The sequence below is a fragment of the Diplotaxodon limnothrissa genome, linkage group LG14 (genome assembly GCF_057381915.1).
Source record: "Diplotaxodon limnothrissa isolate DT_005_m linkage group LG14, D_limnothrissa_male_GT1.1, whole genome shotgun sequence".
Lineage (NCBI taxonomy): Eukaryota > Metazoa > Chordata > Actinopteri > Cichliformes > Cichlidae > Diplotaxodon > Diplotaxodon limnothrissa.
Genome location: NC_140609.1, coordinates 7,910,440 through 7,926,859, shown reverse-complemented (window position 1 = coordinate 7,926,859; position 16,420 = coordinate 7,910,440). Strand labels below are relative to the sequence as shown.

General features: G+C 41.8%; 2 protein-coding genes across 3 annotated transcripts in view; both read left to right on the top strand.

Annotated features, from left to right (window-relative positions):
• Window positions 1–3,829, top strand: part of acsl3a (acyl-CoA synthetase long chain family member 3a) — a 31,039-nt gene extending 27,210 nt beyond the window's left edge. For both annotated transcript variants that reach the window (XM_085370261.1, XM_085370260.1), the window contains 5 exons: window positions 48–122; window positions 569–760; window positions 1,208–1,322; window positions 3,423–3,580; window positions 3,672–3,829. In XM_085370261.1, the coding sequence (XP_085226387.1) occupies window positions 48–122; window positions 569–760; window positions 1,208–1,322; window positions 3,423–3,580; window positions 3,672–3,829 (698 nt within the window). The remainder of the gene's footprint in view (window positions 1–47; window positions 123–568; window positions 761–1,207; window positions 1,323–3,422; window positions 3,581–3,671) is intronic.
• Window positions 3,830–9,101: 5,272 nt separating this feature from the next.
• Window positions 9,102–11,155, top strand: kcne4 (potassium voltage-gated channel, Isk-related family, member 4). Its single transcript, XM_085371127.1, has 2 exons — window positions 9,102–9,160; window positions 9,724–11,155. Exons 1-2 carry the CDS (start codon window positions 9,138–9,140, stop codon window positions 10,274–10,276), a joined length of 576 nt encoding a protein of 191 aa, XP_085227253.1. The 5' UTR covers window positions 9,102–9,137; the 3' UTR covers window positions 10,277–11,155.
• The last annotated feature ends 5,265 nt before the right edge of the window (window positions 11,156–16,420 follow it).

Genomic DNA, 16,420 nt, shown 5'->3' with positions numbered 1-16,420 from the left:
TGTGCTCCCTGATATGTGCGTGTGTCTATGTGTGTTGTCTGTTCTAGTGTGGGATTACAGCACTGGGAGAGTGGGAGGACCACTGGTGTGCTGTGAGATCAAGCTTAAAGACTGGGTGGAGGGTGAGTGAGACTGGGAGAGGCACTACGCACATATACACACACATTTTATGATGGTATAAACACAGTCATTTGCATTCATATTCAAAAAAACATCAGTCTGCATGTTTTGTTTCTTTATGGGTCATCTTTTACACACATACGCACTTGATCCAACACTTTCTTTCACATTTCCCTGCCTGGTGGGACTTTGAGCATTGCTCTGTAACCTTGTAAGGACAGCACTGGTCTCTCCACTTTTTACGTAAGGAATCATAACTCACTTTCATTGCACTCTGTTGAAGTTTTGATACTTATCGAGTTGAGTTTATTCCTTGCAGAGTAAAAATAGAATTTTAAGTAAACATACCATCTGATTTTTGGGGGGTTTTTGTTTCTCAGCAGTGTTATGATGTAGCAGATTCAGTCCAATAAATGTTTTTTCATTTCTAATCTGCTGATGCTTTTAGGTGGGTACCGTAGCACTGACAAGCCTTATCCCAGGGGAGAGATTCTCATTGGTGGGCCCAACGTAACGATGGGATACTACAAGAAGGATGCGAAAAACCAAGAGGACTTCTTTGTAGACGAGAACGGCCAGCGTTGGTTCAGTACAGGCGACATTGGAGAGTTTCAGGAAGACGGCTGTCTCAAGATCATTGGTGAGGAGGCATGAGGAGGTGTGTGTGTGGGTGGAGTGTGTAGAACGAGAAGGTCTTATCCTGGTTTTTATCGTCACTAAGTCTGAAGCTCACATTCTCATGCTGTTGCCCATGTTGTGACTCTCATGCTTGGTCTTGTTCCAGACAACCTTTCATCTCCACTTGCCATTTTTTAGTGTGTCAGAAAAGCTTTTAACAAATCACATTTTACTTCGCATCCTAGTATGATTTCACGTTTCTGTTTACTTCAGTGAGCCAGCCCCAGCCCCCTACTTTCCTCTTTTATCAAGATGTTCAGATGCAAGATGTTCATTTTGTTCAGATGCACACAGCTGAGTAGAAAATGCATCCTTCTATCTCACTTCCTCCTTTCTTTTTAAGATATATCCACATATATGCATGGACATACACACTTTTTACAGGCTGCTCCCTTTGCTGTGTTTCCAGATCGTAAGAAAGACTTGGTGAAGCTGCAGGCAGGAGAGTACGTTTCCCTGGGAAAGGTGGAGGCCATGCTGAAGAACTGCCCTCTGATCGATAACATCTGTGCCTATGCCAACAGGTGTGTGAGGAGTGGGGCAGTGAAATATTCATAAGAGTAGTTTACAGATCCACTGAAACCTTTATTATCTCTGTGGATCCTGTTCTTTTAGATCGTCGTATTGGTTTGACTTTTAATTATAAAATAGACCTCTCGCATTAGCTTCTTTCCATAATCTATAATTGTGAACATACCACGGCAGACCTAATGACATTTTCATGCTTTTCAGCATTAACTTTTTATTAACTCGCACGGTTGCTGTTTACACACTGCTTGGCTGAAGCTTTGCAACTCCCAGCTACACACACTAACAACAACAGCATCTTTTCATTAACTCCAGTTGCTGCTATAAACACCCTCAGTCAGCCGCAGCTTTCCAGCTCACAGCCCGACTCACATCATCAAGAACAACCACTCTCAGGACCCTCTGGCACAGATACAGATGAGGACAGAATTATTAGTTCCTCTATGAAAGTTTCTTTTTTTAAAAGAGTATTTCCCAAGTTCCAGTTAGAAGAACAAGGAATTTCTTACGCAGCCTTTCCAAACATCCTGGTTTTATTTTGTGTGCTTACAAGCAAAATTATTTTACAAAAACTACCAAGGTCAAAATTATTGATGCTAATAGTTAATTATGTGTTCTTTATGCTATATAATAGCCTGCAGTCTTTTGTTGTAGTTTTCAGTAAGTCAAACTCGTGTCCTGAACAATCCCAGCCCATTCTTCTTTGGAGAATCTCTCAAGCCCCTCCAGATTCGTACGCCTCTCCCTTCTTTCTCTAAATATAAGCAGCATCTCTGTGGCCAAAGAGCTTTACTTTCACTTCATCTGACCAAAGGACGTGCTTCTAGTATGCAGGTTTCCTTAGCATATTTCAGTCTGTCTTTCTGCAGAAGTTTTTTCTTTTAGCATTAAAAGTTTAAGCACATCATTGCACAGCACTAGTTTGTTCTGTGGTTCAAAAAAGGGTTCAGGGCACTAATAATAATAATAACAACTTTATTGATACTAATTTAATAATAATTGGTCATTTTTGTTTTTTCTTAAATGAGTCTGTTATTGTGTGCAAACAGAAATAATTGACATGTTATAAAGAAAACTGGTATGCTAAGAAATGTTACATTAAAAATGTTTTGCTCTGTTTAAAAAACAACAACAACACTAAATTCTGACAAAAACTTTAAATTTAATTGGTGGGTAATAATTGTGTCCTCATCTGTATGAATGTTACTTTGACATATCGACCCACCTTAACAAACTGAGGCTGTCAAAGCAAACCCTTCATGCCAAAGGCACTCCCCAATGACAGCAGTCCCACCCAGCAGGATGCAATTTGCTCAGGAATGGCTTGAGGGAACACAAAAAATAGCCAAAGTTGTTACCATGTCTCAGTCTTATTCATTAACAGCAGATGTACCAAAAAAAAAATCCATTCTGCTGAAGCTGCAGTCCACAGGACACCCACAGGCCCACATCTGTGGCCTAAAGGCTCTAAATTGGTTGTAAGGTATAAGGGTGAGCATGAATATCTGTGTTAGCTATGTGATGGACGAATAACTAGCAAATGACAAGCAGAAGAAGATGAATGGACCATTTATTAAAGTTTTGGTTGTCTGGTGATCTGCGGTGCAATATTTTTCTGATTAAGCTCCATGTATCTGCCCTGCACGAGATAACAAACAGGCAGAGTGAATTAAGCTCAGATAACAACAAATCTGTTTTTCATTATTCGGTAGGAATAAAAACCTTCATTTTGTACCCTAAAAGTGGCAGGCCCTCCTGCTCTGTGTGTTTCCACAGATTCACGAAAACATTTTGTTTTTCTGATTCAGAACCTGGATCTGTTTCTGCAGCCTGAAATATTTATTCAGTTCTGGGTCACAGTGCAGCTGTTTGTCAAGCGATTTGAAGCATGCAATCTGTTCACACTCTCTCAAGCATGTAGTTTTTCCATCTCCTTACAAGGCTAAATATGCCACTCACTGACGAAAAGATTGCAAAGATTGCTCACTCTGGTGCTCCATTACCTTATTCGGCCCAGCGTCCACATCCTGAAGACCAGTTTAAGCTAATAATTGTTCTGTTTTTCTTTCTCTTTGACTCGTCTTCCTGCTCTGCAGTGACGAGACGTACGTGATTGGCTTTGTGGTGCCCAATCAGAAGCACCTGTTGGCTCTGGTTGACCAGTACGGTATCCGAGGGTCATGGGAGGAGCTGTGCAACAGCAAAGCCGTGGAGGAGCTCGTCCTCAGGGTCATTACTGAGGCCGCACTGGCAGGTGAGAAAGTCAGAGAAGGGGTTAAGCTTCATCTCAGAGCTACAGACACAAGCTAGGTTTTACCAAGTTCATGTTTCTTCTTCCTTTGTAGCCCAGCTAGAACGCTTTGAGATCCCCCGCAAGATCCGGCTGAGCCCAGAACCGTGGACACCTGAGACAGGATTAGTGACTGATGCGTTCAAGCTCAAACGCAAGGAGCTGAAAACACATTACCAGGATGACATAGAGAGAATGTACGGTGGAAAATGACAGCCAGGACCAGCACAGACCTGAGACCAGAACAATACTTAACTCTGAAACACTCCCACACCCCCAACTCCCATCCTTTAGTCTGCAGTGAAAGAGCCACAGCAACATAAATCTGTGCTAAATCTTGTGGTTTCAAGGACCTCACAGAAACACAGATAAACCAGTTTTACAGAGGAAGCAGATTTTACTTGAATTTGTTGCAAAAGACGGGCTGAGAAGGTCTTTGTAAGAAAACATCCCTTGTGCCCTTTTTTTCCATCCAGGTGTGTGACCCTATTCCAGAGGACTTTATTGTTCCAGATGTGAGTTATGAAACAGAGCATGCGTAAGCTGGTGTTGTCTGTTGAACTCTTGTCTGAGTTGCCACAGCAGAAGCTCAGGTCGCTTGTAGCCTCGGTGCCTTTTACTCACCTCTCTCGAATTATGTGTCAAAATCAGTTCATTTTGATCTTCTTCTAAAACTTTAACTTCAAATTTCTAATTTCCTGCAGGTCAGGAGATGGTTAATTTTCTTTTCTTGTCTTTAACTTGTTTAGTGTTCTGTCAGTGGTTTATTTTGCCTCCCTCCCACAGTCAGACTGTGACTCCCACGCTCGTGGGGCGTCTCTCCCATCAGCACACTATGAAACTAAAAGCACAAAGTCATTTGAGTGCAATGAAACAGGTTGGTAATCAAAGATAAATCCTGTTATGTGATCTGATGATTTTTATGTTTCGACAATGATTTTAGTTTCAGAAAATTACCAAATTGTGACTAATAGGTCTTTTAAAACACTGAAGAAAAAGAAACAAAAGTGCATGTTTAGACATTCACTACAGTGATACAGTACACTTTTCAGTGGGTACTCCTTGTATTACAGATGAAATGACTGTGTAATCATTGTAGTATTGATAAATCATAATGCAATATGAAAATAGATTGCATCTGCTCCAGTAAGGCAGTTGATTACAGAGAGGATCTAAATAAAACTTTATCAGTGTGTGTGTGTGTGTGTGTGTGTGGGCTGGAGAACAAGCACATTTATGGAAGTCTGACTTTGTCTACCTTGCAGTCATTCTCTTTAAAGTTGTGTCATACGTGTTGTCTTTTGAATGGCCAAGTGTGTAGCTTCACGTACACAACCCTCACAGCCTTTTGCCTTTTTTGTCAATCTTGGCTGATCGGATGTTCCTCCTTATTCACACATTTCCATCACTGAAGCAAATGTGTCGGCTGTGTTTAAACTGAAGTTATATGATCAAAAACCAGGTTTGTAACTCGCTGCACTCCTTTGCTGCAGTGAGAACCTGCCTTGGTGAATGACACAACTGGATGAATGCGCCAGATACACGTGAGCTAATCTGATGATGCGATGGCTCTGTTGTGCAAACACAATATTTCCCTTTATGGAAACAGAAGTGATAGTGTAGGGCTGTTTTAGGTTATTTTCTATTCTACTCTTAGAATAGTTGCCTTGTATAATTTTGGGCAACACCTCTACATGTTTTAATTCACATGTTTTCTGTCCCATTGGCACAGTTGGATAAAATCAAGCACCTAGCCACGCAGTCTGCTTTTACAAGCATCTGTGGGAAAATGGGCCATTCTGAAGAGTTCAGCCGAGATATTCCAGAATCAGCTGTAAGTGGTATTACTACAGAGTGGAAGCATTTAGGCAGGACAGGAACCTAAGCCTTCTGTGGCATTAACATCAGAACAAAAACTGTGAGCTTCATGGTGTGTATGTGGTCCTCTACTTTGCCTATATCGTGTACATCATTTGAATATCTTTGTTAAAGTATTCCCTTAGGCTCCTCAGGGCTCCTCTTTCATTCCCTCAGTTTATATTTTACACAAGAACAGTACCAACATTTAGCGAGAGACTTTGGACCCAGCATTCAAAATCTTAAAAGACTGTGCCTACCTTTTCCCTAAAGTGAAGTGTTTGTTTTTGTGTGTATTTTGCAGCTCAGGGCCACTGGACCTTGAGTAGCCTGCCAAATAATCAACCTGTCAGGTGCAATTTAAAGTGTGTGCTAGAACGGGAACTAGTTGAGGCATCATGTGTCTTCCCACCTTTATTCCAAAATCACGTTAGAGAACTAGACCAAACCTTTTATGTAGGGCTTTGTTGTCTGTTGTTGTCTTTCTATACCGAGGTTGCAAGTGTAAGAATATGTCATTTTTATTATTCCTTCTTTTATTATTATATAACAAAGTCTTCCATGATTGCATTTGGTGAAAAGGGCACATGTGCTGTACGCCCACCTACATGAATATTTGTGATTCACTGGCTTGCCTGTTTGAACACTGTAACACATCGCCCAGCCTAGTGATGAAAATTATTTATTCATAATTTGCCTTCTCCAATGAAGTAAATAAAGATTTATTTTGGTCTCCTTGTAAGTGCGTTTTATTTCCGCTATGGTCACCAAGTCTGACTAATTAAATTGAAAGTATTAAGCACTATCATTCTTTTGTAATGAGCACATTAGCCTTACTGGGTGTGGGGGTGATGCCTGTGTCACCAGACAACAGAGAAATGATGACATTTATTTTTGCCTGAACGTCAGCTACAGAGTGAAATCAGCCTCCACTGATTCAATAATGCTAATGGTTAATTGGAACTAAATTCAATTCAACCATTAATGCTCAGCAGTCATTGGATTTTTGAGGAGTCACTTTGGAGTGTTTGCAAACTGATCCTTGGCTGTGTCTGGTGAAATCTCCTTTGGATGCCACGTTTTTAAAACAAATGAAGGCGCCCTTGAAATTAAATGACACAAACAGTCAGCAGGTCAGTCACATCACATGGAAGATAAAACTGCAAGGGGACCTTCATGATCTTTAACATCTATGTTAGCTTTGCTTTCTGGAGGGTCAGGCCTTTTATCTGAGCCCTATTTATTTTTGTTACTTTGAACATAGTAATTTTAATAGAATTTTACAGAAAGGGAGTTAAGCAGAATGAACTCTACTGTGCGAAAGAGTCTCCCTCCATTTCTTCATGTTTTGCCAGATGTGCTTAGAATTTATTAAAAAAAAAAAAAAAGGTCTTGAGCAAAAGTTCTCCAGCTTTCTGAGGGCCTTTCAACTTTTTTCGTTGGACATTGGCTGCTTTTCAATCATTTTCAGTTCAGTCCTTGTACCTTGCACCAATAAGGTAATTTCCAGAGCTGTTAGCTAAAAAAAAATCTGACACATTGCTACATGGTGTGCAGTGTGTCCTGAAAAAGTTTGAGAAAACCGTTAAAGTGAGGACAAATGAAGTGACAGGTCTAAAAAAAGATGTTAAAAGTATCTGAAAGTTATGTTATCAATAGAAAAAATCCATCAAGTATCTGACAATGGGCCTGAGAGCACCTGCCTCTTTAGTGTGATAAATCTGCGCTGAAATCTTTTTAGAAATGATGTCAGTGGAAGAGTGACTCAGTGACTGGCAACGGCTTCAGCATGGGAATGATCCCAAACTGCCAATGCAATAAAAGCATACCAAAGCCCAGAGTGGAACACTATCAGCCGGTACAGCCCTCCTCAGAGCCCGGACCTCAGCATCACTGAACCAGTGTGGGATCCTCTTGGGATCAAGATGTCTGTCAAGAAGCCTTGACACTATTCCTGCTGATTACTCAAATAAATTACAGAAAGCTGAAGTTAGTTCAGGCTGTGTTGAAGGACTAAGGTGTTTTTCAACTGTACCATTGTTCTGTGTTTTACCAGCAGTTGTTATGAAATGGCTAAAATATCTGTAGAACTCAAAACTAGTCTTTGCTCCATGCCATAATCATGGTTATTTCTCGTATAAAGTTGCCCATTTGAACATCACGTTCTGTGCAGATTAACGTGCTTTTAGAGCTGGCCTCAAGTGGCCACTTGAAAAACTGCAATTTTTGGCATTTTATCAAAACCTTTAATTTTCAACCCCAGCTTTTAAATATCTTGGGAATCTCACATGAATCTGCAGCGCTTCTCTGCCTTATAACAACTCATAATAACCTAATGCTCTTGGCTCTCTTTCATACATGATACATAAAGTAGAGCTATTTCCTTTAAGTGGCTGGTGGAGACCAAAGAAGAGACCAAAGAGCCAGTCAGTATTAGAGTTACACTATCAAAATGATCAGATACAAAACTCCAAACTAACAGTTCTATTGCTGCATACTGCAATAACTGCTGAAGGTGTAAAAATAGTGCTTTGCTAATACACTGATATTTTATACTTATAGTCTTCTTCTGCTACATAAAAACTGTTACTGCACTTGAGTATTAACTTTTTATTTATTTACATATATGTTTAAGGTTACTCCTGGATTTTGAAGAGAACATTTGATATCTAAAACAACAGACAGAAAATGTGTTGGTCTTCTGAAGTGCATTTACATTTCAACCCTCTATCATCGGCTAAAATGGTTTTCCTTCTCAGCCTCTCTGATTATCTCATTTTAAACCAGGTCCAACAGGTGGAAATTATGCTAGAACAACAACAGAAGAACAGAACAAAGTCTGCAGCAGAACTTCCATGAGTTCCATGAGGTGAACCACTAGATTGAAATCAGTTAGTGGCTCCTTTAACAGCTAGGACACTAAAATACTTCTGATTGTAAGACTGTCATGCTAACAGCACTGATACACTTTTATTTGGGATGGATTTTTTGATTATTTTATTGTTACACTGATACTTCTGCTGGAGATTCAAAAGACCACCGTCAGACTAGAGTTCTCAGAATATTTGTCAGCACAGATGTGTTGGAAATGAAGTCCCTACATTATTCAAACACATCTTTAAAATTTTATCCATAGACCTCAGGCTCATTTGCAAGGAAATGGAAAACAGTTTTTGCCTCGGAATGGTCCAGAAGATTGATGGAAAAATAGAGTGGTCCGATAAGATATAGACTCTAATAGACTTTGACAGCAGAGAGTGTGAGCAGTGACTCCAGGATTAATTCACTTTTCATCAGCTGCTTCTAAACAGTTGCAGTCTATAAGTATTTTTCCATTACGCCCTCCCAGGGGCCACTTTCTCCTGGACTCTGGAGATGTGATGTAATTCTTCATAAGATCTAAAGTACTCATGAGCATGTGGTAGTTTCATAAGAATCCTCCAGAGGTGTGAAGAATATTCAGAGATGTACTTTACTTCATTTTTTTTAAACACAAGATTCTCCCTCAAGGGTTCCATATACAGAGGGCTCATCTTACAATCAGTCCCCGTCATGTGACTCACGATGACGCTCCAGGGAAAGGGTATAAATAACTTCTAACTTTTAGTAGTTCTGCCAAACTCCAGAAGAGCTGCAAGAAGACACAAGTGGTAAAAAGGTCCACATGAGACACCGCTCTTCAGTTTGGTGAGTTTACAAATCCTGACACTTTTCTTAATGTTTAGTTTGAGACTAAATCTGTTTTTGACTGCTGGTAACTTTTGCTCAACTTTAGGGAAATGCACAAAAACCTTAATTAAAATATAGTAAATGAGCAAAATGTTGAAAGCAAACAAACAAAAAACCCTTAAAACTATATTTTTAAGCAATCAGTGCATGAATAGAAGAGGGTAGCAATTAGCGTTTTCTAAATCGCCTATAGCTGTGATTGATTATCAGTCTCTCAGTGTTGGCCCCGGTTCAGACTGGCGACCTGTATCGGTACCTCGCCTCTTGCCCCAGGACACTGGAGTTAAAAAAAATAAAAGAGAGAAAAGGATAGAATTTTTTTTAACAGTTACATATGTTAAAGATGGAGATAAACTCGTGAAAGATATTTTAATTGTAAAATTTTAAAAACTATTTATGGGGGGGGGGGGGGGGGGGCACTCTTTAGAAACTTTGTCTTGTGCGTAAAACACGCGCGTATGGCGTGCGTCAAGTGTACAGAAAGTCTTATATTTATGGATGGAAATCTTTTTTTTTTTTAGGTCCCCTATACAAAAGTTGCACTTAAAAATGGAGCACTCGGAAAACTCCACAGCTTCACCAAAACGCCTCGTCCTGCACGCGCAGAGCACCGGAGAAGACAAAAGCGACGGGAACGCGTACCTCTACATACTGATAGTCATGTCTTTCTACGGAGTCTTCCTCTGTGCTATAATGCTAGGCTACTTCCGCTCCAAGAGGAGGGAGAAAAGAAGGGTGAACATATTCACGCGCCTGGTGCACGAGGAGGAACAGCGGGAGTGGGGTGCACTGCCAAAGAAGCACAGCCTGAGCTGCCCCGCTGCGGCCTCGGGACTGCGCTCGATGCAGGTGTCCCTGCCTTTCTACAACAACCACGGCGGCCACTTTGGGAATCTTCATTATGAAAGCGCGCTGGCGTGCGTGCTGTGCACGGAGCAGAGCAGCATCAGTTCCCTGTGCTCCTCCGCGGACACGCGCCTCACCATAGAAGAGGAGTCCGACAGCGGCACGGCGGAGGGACCGGAGGAGAGCGCGAAGCCAGGAACCGAGAACAGCGGGGATGATTCAGGCTGAACCTCCCCCATTCCAAAAGAGAAGAAACATCACCATGAGAGAAGATCAGGATGTCCTCTGACGTCTTACTATCAGAGGAGCCTTAAACAGCCCAACATCAACTACCCAAGCCACCATTATTCATGATATGAGTAAGGGACTGGGAACTGTCAAAGAAGTCTGAGTGTGAAATGTTTTAGATTTTGCTCTCAGACCACTTAGAGGGTGTCACGGCTATGAGTGAGTGCCCAGCGGCAGCATGAACCCACACACAGACACCACATTAGGCCACATATTTAAATGTATATCTGCTTTTATTTAAAACTACAAGCTGAGATTCAGATGTCATTTTACATGTTATATGTTGGAAGAACTTCCAAGTGGTGAATTCTGTTCATGTCAAACTCAGATATCCTCAATACAAGTAAATCAGAGTATTTGCTCATATATTCTATGATTTTACTGTATATTCATGATTTTTTTTTCTTCACTTTGTGGTGACGCCTCCCTGCTGGAGCTCCCCACCCTCTCTTCTGACGCCACACTGAGCTCCACTGCACTGGTTTGGGCTGATGACTCACCCTGCTGCAGGGGGATGAGTGGAAGACAGATGACTTTTCTTGTGGGGAAAATATTTTGTCTGAAACTGAACCTGGCTTCTTTCTGGCCCACCCAACCCTAAGTTTGGGGGGGGGGGGGGGGTTGTTTTGTTTTTTAAGTATACCTGGAACCCACTTGAAAAATAGTGAAAGCTCTGATGTAATTGTAGCTTTGTACACAATCTTTGAGTTAGGTTTACTTGATGACACCACTGCACTGTACATATGGTTTGCATTTGTCACACTGTAAGGCTTAATTTAAAATTGAATCTTTGTAGTGGTACAGAAAGAATAAATGCTTTTGAACCCAACACAAGCTTCAGGTCTTTTTTTCTTGCACTGTAATGATTCACCAATGGAGGGCAGTGTTGTAGTTGTTGCTCCTAACAAATAAGGATGATGGAGATGAAATGAGGAGAAATACTCACTATTTTTAGAAAGCCTTGATTAATATTAGAATAATGCAAAATAGGGCTGATAATAAGTGTATTGTTGCCTCTGAAGCTCATCTCCTTTGCACATATCCTTAGTTAAACCTCCACAGTTCTGAAAAAAACACAGCAGGGGTTATCACAGTAAACACAATTCTGCTTCTTAGTTTAAACACAGACCATGCCCAAACCTTTACCGTCAGCTAACTAACAAGCCTTAATCCATTTGTTTCCTTATTTATTGTTAATATTTTTTTATTGTTGTGGGGGTTTAAGGTCATAGCAGACCACCTGAGGGATCGCAGACAGCATCTGTAGACCCATCAGCCTCCATTATCGTGTGGTGATTTGACACGGAGCACTAGCAGACAGCAGCAATGATTCACCAAGGTTTTCCTCTGAAGGGGAAAAGATGTCAAGTTTTTAGTTTGCTCTTATGTGAGTGTGTGTGTGTCTTTTTTTCCTCCACCGCATCATCAACCCTGTCCACCAGCATAACACACGCACACAAACATGGGCTATCAGCAGCGCTGCAGGCTCACAGCTGCAATGACAACTCATCACACCAACATTAGCACCAACAAAGGCCACGGGGAATACAAGTAAAGACTTTATGACGTATATGTATTGACACTGTATCAGCCCTGATAGGCCCACAAGGTGTCTGGCAAGGGTCTGGGTTTGTCTTCTTTGTTTATCTGGCATGCTCAATTTAACACCATTGTAAATACATTTCAGTGAACTGAAAGGCAGGAAGTCAGCTACACTAAATATTTGGTTTTATGGATTTATGAGTTTTTATGGTCTTCAGCCTCATCCCGGGAGATTAGACATTTAGTTCTTATCAAGAGAAGTACCCACTCCCCTGAAAGTTCTCATGTGAATCAAAGCAGACCCAATGCAAATGTCAGTGTGATCCAAGTTTATTACCAACATAAAAACTGAAACACTTGACTTCATAAGTATTCAGCACCACCAACACTGTTTAGTGAATGCTTATGCTTGGGACCTAAACATGATATTTAGACTACTGGCACAGAGCCTTGAGCTTTTGCTTTGACCTTCTTTTATAAAATCCCAACCAGTGAAGCACTCACAGAGTATCCAGTCTCAGCCTCAGAGGTCAGGAATTGTTTCAGATTTATGCTTTGGTAGTGTGGCTTTCTTTTGTTTTCTTTGTTTTAAATTATTTTTGTCTAGCACAGTAATTGGTATTTAGCCATAGCATCAGCACAAATAAAGCCCATATGGATGATTAACACTTTCAATGTCTCCTCAACATTGAACAGCTTGATTCTCATGAGAAATTTATGCTTGCTTGAGGATGTAGATATGCTTATAGCTACCTGTATTATTTACTTTATGCTAAACATACAATAACAAACATCAGGGTTTTTTTGTTTTTGGGGTTTTTAGTTTTTTTGCATTTTCACTATGTCCAAGTTAGCATGCTGACTTAGCTCAGTATGCTAACTTGGCTCAGCTCAGTTGTTAGTCTCATATTAGCATGATATTTTAGCATTTATCTCAAAGCACCACTGTGGCTTACCTCAGCAGCTAGCTTGGCTGTGTACAGTGTACTCTTTCTATCTTTTATTCACAATTTAACTGTACTTAAAGTAAGACTCTGACCCATAGCACACCTAAATTCACTTGTGCTGTCATATGGCTTCAAAAGTCTAGGCAGGCTTATTATTTAAATGACTTGACTTTAGGGTAACTCACCTGGAAAGTGGAACCTTTGGTGCATTGGAATGGTGACATGAAGACATAGGTATGGGAAAGTCTGGTGTCGGGGGTAATTAGCACAGAACATTGAGGTTTTGCAGACGTGACATGTGACCACTAAACAGTTGACATTAAGTTGTCCACTATTTTGAAGTGACAATCATAATAATGATGTAATTTCAAGGGAATAAAGCCTCAGTGACACGGACCTAGTTACTCTCTGAATCATACTGAAACTAAAAAGTGCCACACAGAATTGAAATGGAAGAGTGGCCTTGGGAGCCCAAATGCATTGCAACTTAAGAAAACACCAGCAAATAGAAAAACACTACAAAAGCACACAAAACACAGCAGAAGTAGAAAAAGCACCATGAAAGCTAACAAAATACAAAGGAAGTGATTGAGAGCTGCAGTAAACGACTAACAGCAAACGTATCTACAGTATTATATGAATAATGTGAATACAGCACACATTACCTTCCATCTTTTTTTCCCCTCACAACACTGACTAATCTTCCTCTGTAAAAGTGTGGCTCAATCCTTTGCATGTTTTGTTTTCTGCCACTTCCACAGCTGTTCCATCATGTTATTGTCTCACTTCTTCCATTTTTGTGTGTATTTGTGCAGCATTTGCTGGTGTTTTGTTAAGTTGCGTTTGGTCTCTCAGGGCCACCATAAAATTGAGGCATGTAGCCTACCTTCAACCTTTGAATTAGCAGCCAAGAATTCTCCATTTCCAGTCTGCATCATACTTTCTTAAATTGTGCTACCTCTGAGCTTGTAGTTATAGCAAGGGCTTGCAGACAACTATGAAAAAAAGAATTCTATTAAAAACTACCAACACCAACAGGTCCAGTTTGGGTTAGTCCAATTTGCGCCATTGAGGCCTGGCAGTAAACAAATGGTTACAGCTGTGTCCACACACTGTAAAATCTAAATTTAAGCCTTCTCAGTATCCAAATGAAGCCATCCAGGTCAAATAGTGGATGGCTCAGATCCTCAGAGTCATATCTCAGAGTCTCTGAGATATGACTCTTTAGGCTGTTGTAGTCAGGCCCCAGTGCCCATTCCATGCATTAACATTAAAGGGCTCTTTTCTGGTGATCAATTACCAAAAAAAGAAAAGAAACTGTATTATTATATTACTATAGACATTCCTAGTGGAGGAGTTGCTAATACGCGTTACTATCATTGTAAGCGTACGAAGGTCATCTTTTCAGAACGCAACACATTTAAATAATGCTATGAGAAGAAGAGCAAAAGTATGATTGAGGAGCCTTTGTGCACATCTCTGTTTCTGTGTGTCTTCCTTACCTCCAGACACTCTGACACGGATGCAGACTTGTTGAAGCGTTCAAAATCGCATTTCCGACATAAACACCCACATGAATTATTGATGTACAGCCAACCCACAGCCACACATTCGACCGTTCATTTATTATCAACCAGGAAGTCAAAGAGGGTGCACTGCTGTGTCTCTGGGAAAAATATCTGCAAATTGCCTTTGTCCTATTTCACAATCTAAGACCGTCTGTGTGAGTGTGTGAGAGACATAGTGGGGCAGGAAAGCAAGAGAACAAGGGAGTGTAACAAGGGCAAGAATAAGAAGCAGATGTGATGCATGGAGCTTCTCCTGCACTGTGAAGCAGGATGTGTGTCATTAGTGTCCCCCTGTGGGAGTCGATGGTGAAGCTTGCGTCCTGCCTTAGGCCTCTTTTACACACACACATATACACATACAAACAGACACACACAAACGCACACCACCATCACTACCAACCACCAACATAGTCTCTCCCCTTTTCCATCCTTGTCCTCTTCCTTTTGTTCTCTCTTTCAGATTTCCTATAAATATAATTGGCATTAGTGTTGTAAGTGGCTGGATTAGCAGAAGTATTTGAATTGTGCTGTATGTCTGAATAAATGTTTTACATCGCCTTACAGGTAGCAGCTAATTTTTCGTGCATCAAGAGACAATGTATACTAACTAAGCCATAGGTAGTTATTAGCTGCATAAGCCCCCCCCCCCCCCCCCCCCCCCCCGCAACTCTTCTTAGGTCCACAGAGAGAGTGGGCTGGGGTTACTCGTAGCACCATTAAGGTGATTTCATGCAGTGCGCTGATCAGTGTGCAATGTGTCGACTGCCCAGAGAAATGCCATCCAGTCAGCAGCAGCAGACAGGAACAGCACAGTGGAGGAATGGCTGATAGCATGTGTCTGAATTGAAAAAAACTTGTTACATTTTGTATCAAGACCACATGATGAAAAACCTTTCTTGTAAACAGATTTCATCAAAGTACAGACATCAGTTGCATGTTTGTAACCTGCTGTGGGTCTGCAGTGAGTGCAAGTGCAGGTTAGATCTGTTATCCATCTGCTGAAGGTCTTGAGATAATGTAGAAACGAGGCAGAGACACAACACATCCTGGTGGAAATTTTAAAGACACTCAGTTTCGCACTTTGCTCTGCAGCTCCCTCAAATAACACGTCTAACCCAGCAGTGAGTCCTGTGTAAATGCACCTTTATCAACCCAATTTCCACCAGGAGCTGTTTTTTTTTAGCAAAACACCTCTAAAAATAGTCACGGAAACAGCTCAAAGTTAGACAACAGCAAGGTAAAAACTAGTCAATGGAATTATTTAGAACTTGCATTTGTCAGGTCCCTCTCCGTGAATTGCTACCTTATCGTGGTGGAGGGGTTTGTGTGTTCCAGGGATCCCAGGGGCTATGTTGTCCGGGGGCTTTTTGCCCCCTGGTAGGGTCTCCCATGGCAAATTGGCCCTGAGTGAGGGACCAGACAAAGAGCGATTCAGAAGACCCTTATGAGGAAAACATCGAGGGAACAGTTTACCCAGCCCGGGATAGGGTTACCGGGGCCACGCTCTGGAGCCAAGCCTGGGGAGGGTGCCCGAGGGCGAGCGTCTGGTGGCTGGGCCTTAGTACATGGGGCCCGGCCGGGCACAGCCCTAAAAGGGGACATGGGCCCATCCTCCCGCAGGTCCACCACCCGCAGGAGGCACCGTAGGGTTCGGGTGCATTGAGGGCAGCCAGAAGCGGAGGCCCTGGCAGACTGATCACCGGCTACCAAGACTGGCAATTGGGACATGCAATGTCACCTCTCTGGTGGGGAAGGAGCCTGAGTTAGTGCGTGAGGTTGAGAGGTACCGGCTAGATATAGTCGGGCTCACCTCTACGCATGGCTTGGGCTCTGGAACCAGTCTCCTGGAGAGGGGCTGGACTCTGTCTCAGTCTGGAGTTGCCCCTGGTGAGAGGCGGCGAACTGGGGTGGGTATTCTAATATCCCCTCGGCTTGCTGCCTGTACGTTGGGGTTCTTCCCGGTGGATGAGAGGGTTTGCTCCCTGCGCCTTAGGGTCAGGAAAACGGGTCCTGACTGTCATCTGCGC

Excerpts from the sequence above, each read along its gene's own strand:
- kcne4 (XM_085371127.1), top strand. The coding sequence starts at position 9,138 with ATGAGACACCGCTCTTCAGTTTG. Across the intron at positions 9,161-9,723 it reads AGACACCGCTCTTCAGTTTG|GTCCCCTATACAAAAGTTGC; the intron begins GTGAGTTTACAA and ends TTTTTTTTTTAG.